General features: G+C 53.7%; 1 protein-coding gene across 1 annotated transcript; it reads right to left on the bottom strand.

Moving 5' to 3' along the window:
- Positions 1-830: 830 nt before the first annotated feature.
- Positions 831-2,469, bottom strand: LOC309527008 (claudin-34-like). The gene is made up of 2 exons (XM_082213428.1): positions 2,322-2,469; positions 831-1,960 (listed from the first exon to the last, which is right to left on the bottom strand). Exon 2 carries the CDS (start codon positions 1,957-1,959, stop codon positions 976-978), a length of 984 nt encoding a protein of 327 aa, XP_082069554.1. The 5' UTR covers position 1,960; positions 2,322-2,469; the 3' UTR covers positions 831-975.
- Between the last annotated feature and the right edge of the window lie 7,233 nt (positions 2,470-9,702).

The following is a 9,702-nucleotide window of genomic DNA, read 5'->3' on the forward strand; positions in this document are numbered from 1 at the left end:
TGACTTTGGCCTGATCTAATGCAAAAATCATGAGGATCCATCAGGATCCGTGTTTTTTAACCATGTTTTTGCTCCATTTCGGCAGCACGAAACAGTGGATGCGTGATTTCTTTGGTTTTGCTTACAGACTAAAAAGTGGTCTACAGTATCATGGTGTTTTTATTTTGTTTCACTATAAAAATCATATGAATTCATGAGGATCCATGCCTCAGATCCAAGTTTTTGTGGTGCTGCAGCCACGTTTTTGATAGTCCAGTCTGTAGGCGTGCCTTCCAGGTGTGATTTGACACTGCATTTGATGGAGTTATTTTTTTAAAAGTGGAGGATCCATGAGGATCCGTGTAGATCCGCCTTTAACCCAGACCCAAGTGCACAATTATCAAGAACTGAATCCTACACAGGAGTAGACCCACCGGTTAGGCTTTAGTGGGTCTGCTCTGGAGGAGGTTCTGAAAAACGGGACGAGAGCGTGCAATAAGACCGGCCAAGATCATGCGAACAGAGTCAATATTTTAATTAATATTGGTTTATTAATTGGTTTATTAATTACAAGCAAAAAGCAAAGAACCTGCACAAACAATGCTGATACCAAACCCTAGGTATAATAAGTAAAATAGAAAAATCGCTACTGGACCCCACCCCCACCCATCGTTCCCCCCCTCCACCTATTTCCCCTTTTCTTCCTAATGTCTCAACAAATGAAAATGATTTATAAAAATGTTACATGGGGGGGGGGACATGAAAGAGAGACATTGCACACTTTTGTAAATCAACAAAATCTTTAATAACTAACTAACTAACTAACTAACTAACTAACTAACTAACTACTAGTCATAAAAAGGGCCTCCTCACCTGAAGGATATCAAAGCCCACCTGAAGTCCCAAAACAAAACTATCACATCCTGATCCACGCAGATCCATGCGTGTATGGAGCGATCTGCGTTGATCTGGATCTGATAGTTTACGACTCCCTGTTTAAGGGATAACATGTATAATAGTATGTTTTGGGACTTGAGGTGGACTTTGATGTCCTTCAGGTGAGCTTTGGGGCGTACGGCTTTCCTCCATCTCTACCGTGCAGGAGTCCTCTGGAATTACAAGATCTTTTGCACAGCTTTCCTCCATCTCCACCGTGGAGGATTTCTCTTGAATTACCAGGTCCAGCAGAGAACCACACTTTGAACACGTAGTAAGACTCTCGTTATTCACCGCACTTCCTGGGGTAATCACCACTACAGTTTCTATTTGAGATGTATCTGTTGCGGTGGTCCTGATGCAACATCTCTCCATCCCAACAAATGCTGCACTCAGCAGCTGGAAACCTGCAGCAATATAGCCTAGATAAATAGAAGGTCCAATATGCTGCTCGCTGGGAATTTGAGGCAATTCAAAAGCTTCAGGGAAGTCAATTTCCCCATTTTGTAAGACAGCAGACATGTTCCATATTACGGAAATCAGGATGAGTATCCCTGCTGGTAAGTTCAGCAGAGCTCCAAGCCCAAAAAAGGTTAAGAGAAAATCCTTATGGTTTCTGGTCTCGAACACATTGCAGAGGGCAAATGCCTGTAATCCAAGGGCCGCTGAATTCATAATGGCAGCTAAGGCCATTAAGTCCTGAGCAATAAAAATTTCCCTCGGGAGGTTTGGGTGTTGTTCATGGAGCTCTTCACAATGGTAATAATAGTTTCCGTCGTTAGAAGGGTCTTTCAAAAAACAGACCTGCCAGATCCCAATCCAGATGTTTCCAGAGCCAATTCCCTTTATGTTTTCCACCCGCCACACTCGCCAGTTGACAATGGCTATTGAGGCAATGCACATCATCCAGGCCATAATATCCACCAGGAACGCACACAAGTGGAGGCAGGACACCAATCTCAGCCACCTGACTACCAGGGAGCCTTCTTTCACCCGCAGGGGGGGTTTGGAGATGAGGGGAGCAGGGGAGACCTTGGAAGACATCCTGGAAACAAAAGAGAAGACAACATGCAGTGAGAGAGGGAATAACAAGCATGTCTAGTCATTGAAGGACATCCTTCCATGCACAGAAAGAAGCAGCAAAAGAAAGAGTTCCCCTCCTCTCCCCCCCACCCCCCGGTTAGGTATAGACATCTGATCCACACATACTTTCTTCCAGCAAACTGCTACTGATTTAATATACTCTTGCACTGTTGCTGTGCAAATGGCCAGAACCTCAGCAACCTGTTGTGGATGGGAGCTGCTCATGTTTAGCTGTCCTGCTATCTGCTACTGCAGCTATCCTTTTCCACCGAGCATAAACACACCTGATGGCATAGTGAGGAATGTTTAATCCATAAACCTACGTGAAATGCCTTCCTCAGCTACAGTCTAGCGTGCCAGGAACAGAGCAGGTATTTGCTAGGTGCTCCTGAGCCTCAAGAAGACTGAGCGGTTGGCCACTGAGCTGACGTTCGCCTGAGCAGCCAGCCAGCCACAGCAGCAACTGCTCTGCAGAATTCTTAGGTCAGTTACTGTCAGGGGTTCAGGAGCAGAGGCGAGGGCAAGGGAGGAAACAGAGAGCGAGGGGGAGGAGGCAGAAGAAAGGATGAGTGATGACGACGACCCGAGATCTCCGAGTCTTTCCAGTGAATCAGAATATTCACAAAAAGGAGCACCAGTGGCCAGGGCAAGGGGGGAGACTAGGGGGACACCCCAGGAAGAAAGAGCCAGAGGGGACTCAGAGGGGAGCAGTTGGAGATCGGGACCAACGTCACCGCCAGAGAGTAGGAAAGAGGAAGAGCGCCAGGGAGCAAGCGCTGGCAGCTCGCAACAGGAGGGAGGGCACGAGTCAGGAGTGGCCACACCTTCATCGGGGAGCGAAGTGACGGTTAGACGGAAAGTGGAAGGTTGGGCGCGCGCGCCAAGTTCAAATGCATAGGAAGGTGGCGCAGTAGGCAGCCCGGAAAGGGAGCCAGGTCCTAAAGCCCGGCGCAAGGAGACAGGAGAGTCAGGGGGGTCAGCGTCAGAAGAATCCCGGAAGGAAGAGACCCGGGGGGCAGAGGGACCCAGAGGAGAACTGTCAGGCGGAAAAGGTGGAGCAGGGCTAGGATATTAAGTTGGTGAGCAAGGGGCGGAGACTCAGACGGAGCTTCGCCGATCTAAGCATAAGACGTAGGGTTGCACGCAGCAGCTTGAGAATGGAGACTGTAACTCAATAAAGACTTTTATTTAACGATCGCTGGCTAGCGTGATCCTCTGTGAGCTAGGATCTGGAAGTAACCCTGACAGTAAGCTCCGTCCCATCAAATTGTGGGCATCCACGGCCTCGCGGAGAGGAGGGAAAGCGGGTGCCTACAAGAGAGCTCACGAACGGCAGACAATATGACGGCCGAACAGCAAATAACGGAACTCAGAGAAGCAGTTTCACGACTGAATGCCGAGGCGCTGGCGTCCAGGAAGAGAGAGGAGGAAGCAGCTGCCGCCTACAGGGATCTCCAGGTCAGGTTGGACGTGCTTACGAAGCAAGGGCAACAGACACCCAAATCAGAGGGGATTGGGTTGGGGAGACGCACAGGCGGTCTGGTCTCGCACTTCGATGGGAATTTGCAACAGTACCCCAACTTTAGAGCAGACGTAATGTGTGCACTGCAACTACTGCACAAAGACTTTAGAGATGAACAAGAGAAAGTGGGGTTCATCATGTCCCATTTGCATGGAGACGCAAAAGCATGGCTGCGCAATTTGTGGAGAGATAAGGATCCTGCGCTCCAAAATGCGGACACCTTTATTAAAGCGATGGATGGCTGTTTTTTATCAAGCATTGACGTGGATCTTGCCCGAAAGGAGGTGCATGGACTAAGGCAAGGGAGGGCCAGCGTAAGGCAGTATCATGCCCGCTTTTTCGCTTTGGTCAGTGCCCTGGAATGGGACAGAGATTCGGCTCCTGTCAGAGACCTTTTTTGGGAGGGCTTGCACAACTCGGTTAAAGATGAGATTGCGAGGGGGGAGAGACCCCGGACCACGCAGGAGATCGTTCAGAGGGCGCTGGCGGTGGGGGTGCGGCTGGAAGAACGTCCGTGGAGCAGGGACGAAGGGCGCAGCGGGCGCGAACCAGCCAGGGGCTCCTCCTTCCTTCCCAGAGAAGCAGCGCGTGCGCAATCCACGCCTCCAACAGGGGGAGGGGTGGAACCGATGGAGGTTGGGAGTGCAAGGGCTCAGTCAGCAGCCAGAGCCCTAGCACCGGCAGCAGTGAAAGCGAAGCCTCCTAGAGGGAACAGGAAGTGTTATATCTGCGAGGATCCAGGGCATATGGCGAAAGAGTGTCCCCGGAGGCTCCACAAGCACACTGCAGCCTCAGCAATGGTGACTGCAGCAACGCAGCACGGAGAACCACAGCAGGGAAACGACGATGTCTGGCTGGAGGAAGAGGCACTGGGGCCCAGCCAGATGTGTCAGTGAAGCAGTCCCCAGAGATTTTACCGCCCATGGACCCCCTCCCGCCCAAGCCAGTAGTGAGGCTCACCGCATCGCTCCAGCTACCCAATGGAATCACCATGGACGTGCCAATCACCGTCGACTCGGGAAGCAATGCAGACTTCATAGGGCAGGACTTTGTCGACCGGCACGCTATACAGTTGCTGCCTGCCACGCTGCCCCTGCAGGTTGTCACGGTGGATGGCAGGGAGCTGTTAGGGGGGCAAGTGGTGAAGCAGACGCCACCTATGGTGCTGCGGCTTGGAAATCACAGGGAAATCATCAGCTTCAACGTCACTCAACTCTCGGACACGCCTATTGTATTGGGCATGAGTTGGCTGGACAAGCACAGCCCGACGCTGGCTTGGTACCAGAGGCAGCTGACCTTCGGCTCTTCCTTTTGTGCTGAACACTGCATCATGCCCCAGCAGGAAGGGGAGCAAGAGGAGTCACAGCTGCTGCTAGGCACGCTGCAAGCGATTCCCCACAAGTACGCAGAATTTTTGGAGGTTTTCTGCGAGAAGGAGGCAGACAAGCTACCCCCCCACAGACCATATGACTGCAAAATTGACCTGCTGCCGGGGGCGGCGCTGCCCAAAGGGAAGCTGTATTCCATGTCTGAAGACGAACTGCAGGAACTCAAAGAGTTCATAGATCATAATTTGAAGCGCGGTTTCATCCGAGAGTCCCAGGCAGCGGGGGGCAGTCCTGTATTCTTTGTGAAGAAGCGAGACACGCCCCAAAAAAGACTCGTAGTGGACTACCGCATTTTGAACAGTGTCACCAAGCCATCGGACTTCCCCATGCCCCGAATCGACGACCTCCTCGCAAAAGTACGCAAGGGCAGCGTGTTCACCAAGTTGGACCTGCGAGGGGCGTACAACCTCATTCGCATGCGGGAAGGAGATGAGTGGAAGACAGCCATGTTCACGCCCCTGGGCACCTACGAATATAGAGTTATGCCTTTTGGATTGCAAAATGGCTCCCACGTTTTTCAAGCTTTCATGCATCACGTGTTGGCGGGGCTCCTCTACAAGACGTGCGTCTGTTTCTTGGATGACATCCTGATCTTTTCGGAATCGCAGCAGGAGCATGACAGACACGTCAGGGAAGTGCTGAGCAGGCTCCAGCAACATAGGCTTTACGCCAAGCTGGAGAAGTGCCAATTCGACGTGACGGAGGTGGATTTCCTGGGCTACAAGTTGTCTGACAAGGGGCTTGCCATGGACAGCGCCAAGGTTCGAGCGGTGTTGGATTGGAAAAGCCCACGCAACCGGAAGGAGGTCCAACGGTTTGTCGGCTTCGCGAACTTCTATCGCAAGTTCATCAAAGGCTTCGCTATGCAGACAGCGGCCATCACGGACACGCTCAGTTCCAAGAAAAAGAAGTTCATCTGGGCAGCGCAGGCGGAGCAGTCCTTTCAGGCACTCAAGCGTCTTTTCGCGTCGGAGGAACAGCTGCTTCATGTCGACCCCAGCAGGCCGATGAGAGTTGAAACAGACGCCTCGGACAGGGCCGTCGGAGCAGTCCTGCTGCAGAAGGACCCGCAGGGGGTTTGGAGGCCCGGAGCGTTTTACTCCAGGAAGCTCAGCAAGTCCGAACAGAACTACACCATCTGGGACAGGGAGTTGCTGGCTATTCATGCAGCGTTCAAAGCATGGAGGCACTTCCTGATTGGAGCCAAGCACACGGTGCAGGTCTGCACGGACCACAAGAATCTGGAGCACTGGCGCACGGCACAGTTCCTGAACCAGAGGCAGATACGTTGGGCTGAGTTCTTTGCGAACTTCGACTTCCGAATAGAGTATGTCCCGGGGGACACCAACATCATGGCGGACGCGCTCTCCCGTAAGCCACAGTATCTGGAGGACGCCACGCCAGCGGCCGCCATGCACATCTTCGCGCCAACAGTGTGGGCGTGCGCGGCGGCGACAGTGGACCTGGAGGCGGTGCGACGAGCGTTGCAGAATGACTCCTTCGCGCAAGCAAAGATGGCAGAGATGCAAAGGGGCACGGCAGCGACCGACGGGTTCCAGCTGAGAGATGGATTGCTCATCCGCAAAGGGGCCATCTACGTGCCGGGAGACGAACTTCGCGCCAAGGTACTGCATCAGCTGCACGACGCGCCCACTGCCGGGCACTTTGGCAAGGTGAAGACGGTGGAATTAGTCGCCAGGGATTTCTGGTGGCCCGGAATGAGAGGGGAGGTCGCGGACTACGTGGCGAGGTGCGACACCTGCCAGAGGGCCAAACCAGTGCACAGACCGCCGGCCGGACTGTTGGAACCGCTGCAAACTCCAGTCGAGCCATGGGAGAGAGTCGCCCTGGACTTCGTCACGGATCTGCCCAGCTCGAGGGGCAAGACGGCCGTGCTGGTGGTGGTGGACTTGTTCTCCAAGATGGCACATTTCATCCCGTGTGCGAAGGTGGCCACGGCGGAACAAACCGCCAAACTGTTCATAGACCACGTGTTCAAGGTTCATGGTCTGCCACGGTCTATTCTGTCCGACCGAGGGCGGCAGTTCATCTCGAATTTCTGGCAGAAGCTGATGGGCTTCCTAAACGTCAAGATCAACCTGGCGTCGGCGAGACATCCGCAGACCAATGGGCAAGCGGAGCGGGTCAATGCCATCATGCAGCAGTACCTGAGATGCTATGCGAATCAACAGCCTGCGACGTGGGTGGATTACCTGCCGCTCACTGAGTTCGCCTACAACAACACGAAGCACGTGTCCACGGGGGTCACGCCGTTCTTCGCCAACAACGGGAGGCACCCCAGAACCTTCCCGGGACTGGAAAGACTGGTGGAGGGGGAGCCGCAGACAGCAGATGCGTTCGCGTCGGAGTTGCAGGAGGTCCACGATCAGCTGCGGCGGCACCTGGAGCTGGCCAAACACGCATACAAGGTGCAGGCAGACAAACACAGAAGGGTTGGCGAAGAGATCCATGTGGGAGACTGGGTCTGGTTAGCAGCCCACGCAGTGCCGGCCAGGTCGTTGGCCAAGAAGAAACTAGGGCATAAGCAACTGGGGCCCTACCAAGTCGAAGAGCAGGTCAACCCGGTGGCCTTCAGGCTGGCGCTTCCGGAGGGTTCCAGAATGCATCCGGTGTTCCACAGATCGGTGCTCACTCCCTACAAGGCACCGCACAGGTTTCAGGAACCCGGAACGGCGCCGAGTCCGCTCCGAGAGGGAACCAGGCAACGGGGAGTGGCACAGGAGGTGCGCCTCAACGAAGTCACAGAGATTTTGGACTCCAGATGGGGGGAAGAGGGGGTAGAATACCTTCTCGCTAAGGAGGGCACCCCGGCCAGTGCCAACAGCTGGGTGCCGGGCTACGCTTCAGATGAACCTCTGCTCAAGGAAGAGTTTCATGCCCTCTTCCCCCATAGGCCAATGCCAGCGGACTTTTTCGACGACTGGCTTTTCACGCCCACGCTTTCAGCCAGCACGTTCCGGGGGTTCGACTCGGATGAGGAACCGACACGAGACGCCCGTTCCCCGGAGGGGTCGCCCTCGGGATCTGCTTCAGAACCCTCGTATTGGTGGGATGATCGACCAGAGGAGCAGTGGCGCAGGAAGTGGCTGGAGGGTCCAGGACGAGCAACGCCTCCAGAAGGAAGCGAGGGAGAGACGGACATGGACGTTTTCGGGGACGACCAGGGTCTCGAGCACGGCGGCACAGAGATGGAAGCAGAGGTGACCGTCGTCGACGAGAGCAGGGAGGAAGAACCGGAAGACTTCGGATGGAGGCCCGCCATGGGAAGCGAACTGTACCCGACATTCGTCCCCTTGACACTGCAGCACCCAGTTCCCGCACCGGAAGGAGGGGAGGGGGGAAGAGGGGGCTTCGAGGGGGGGATGGATGTCAGGGGTTCAGGAGCAGAGGCGAGGGCAAGGGAGGAAACAGAGAGCGAGGGGGAGGAGGCAGAAGAAAGGATGAGTGATGACGACGACCCGAGATCTCCGAGTCTTTCCAGTGAATCAGAAGATTCACAAAAAGGAGCACCAGTGGCCAGGGCAAGGGGGGAGACTAGGGGGACACCCCAGGAAGAAAGAGCCAGAGGGGACTCAGAGGGGAGCAGTTGGAGATCGGGACCAACGTCACCGCCAGAGAGTAGGAAAGAGGAAGAGCGCCAGGGAGCAAGCGCTGGCAGCTCGCAACAGGAGGGAGGGCACGAGTCAGGAGTGGCCACACCTTCATCGGGGAGCGAAGTGACGGTTAGACGGAAAGTGGAAGGTTGGGCGCGCGCGCCAAGTTCAAATGCACAGGAAGGTGGCGCAGTAGGCAGCCCGGAAAGGGAGCCAGGTCCTAAAGCCCGGCGCAAGGAGACAGGAGAGTCAGGGGGGTCAGCGTCAGAAGAATCCCGGAAGGAAGAGACCCAGGGGGGCAGAGGGACCCAGAGGAGAACTGTCAGGCGGAAAAGGTGGAGCAGGGCTAGGATATTAAGTTGGTGCGCAAGGGGCGGAGACTCAGACGGAGCTTCGCCGATCTAAGCATAAGACGTAGGGTTGCACGCAGCAGCTTGAGAATGGAGACTGTAACTCAATAAAGACTTTTATTTAACGATCGCTGGCTAGCGTGATCCTCTGTGAGCTAGGATCTGGAAGTAACTCTGACAGTTACAGTTAGAATCCCGACAGCAACACAAATCATAACTCCAAGGTACTGGTCATTTGGAACATCAGGAAAGTGGAAAATGGGAGGGAACTCAGTTCCCTTCTTTCCCAATGCAGAGTATTTATTCCAGGACACTGCACGGTTAAAACACGTTCTTCCTGAAGTCAGATTCAGAGCAGTTCCAGCAGTAAAAATGGTGATACAGTATGTGTATCTCAGTACAGATTTGTTTGATGGGCCTGAATGCATTTCATAAAGGATCTCCATGTACAAGAAAGGCTAATAGCATGAGACATAAGAATTTCCTTGGCAAAATTATTGAAGACTCCTTACAAACCTATCATTCTTCTTTCCCATCCCATCTTGTTCGGACATCATAGTAAGGGAGAAGATCTTAGCTCTTTTCCTTTGCACTGGGATTACATGAAATTTGTGCCATGGGACCCCATCACTCACACCAATACGGGCAACACCATTTTCAGAACCTAGGTGCCCATGATTAAAAATCGCTTTCCTAAGACACTTCAGTCAAAATATTTGTGTTGCTTCCTTCCTGTTCCTTTCTGTGTTGATGCTCCAAATGTGAGCTGCTCAGCTACATGCAGTTTCCACTGAAGTGTGTGTGTGTGTGATTAACATTCGGCCAAGCAA

This window comes from Podarcis vaucheri, assembly GCF_965113315.1.
Source record: "Podarcis vaucheri genome assembly, chromosome: 2".
In the NCBI taxonomy this organism is placed as follows: Eukaryota; Metazoa; Chordata; class Lepidosauria; order Squamata; family Lacertidae; genus Podarcis; species Podarcis vaucheri.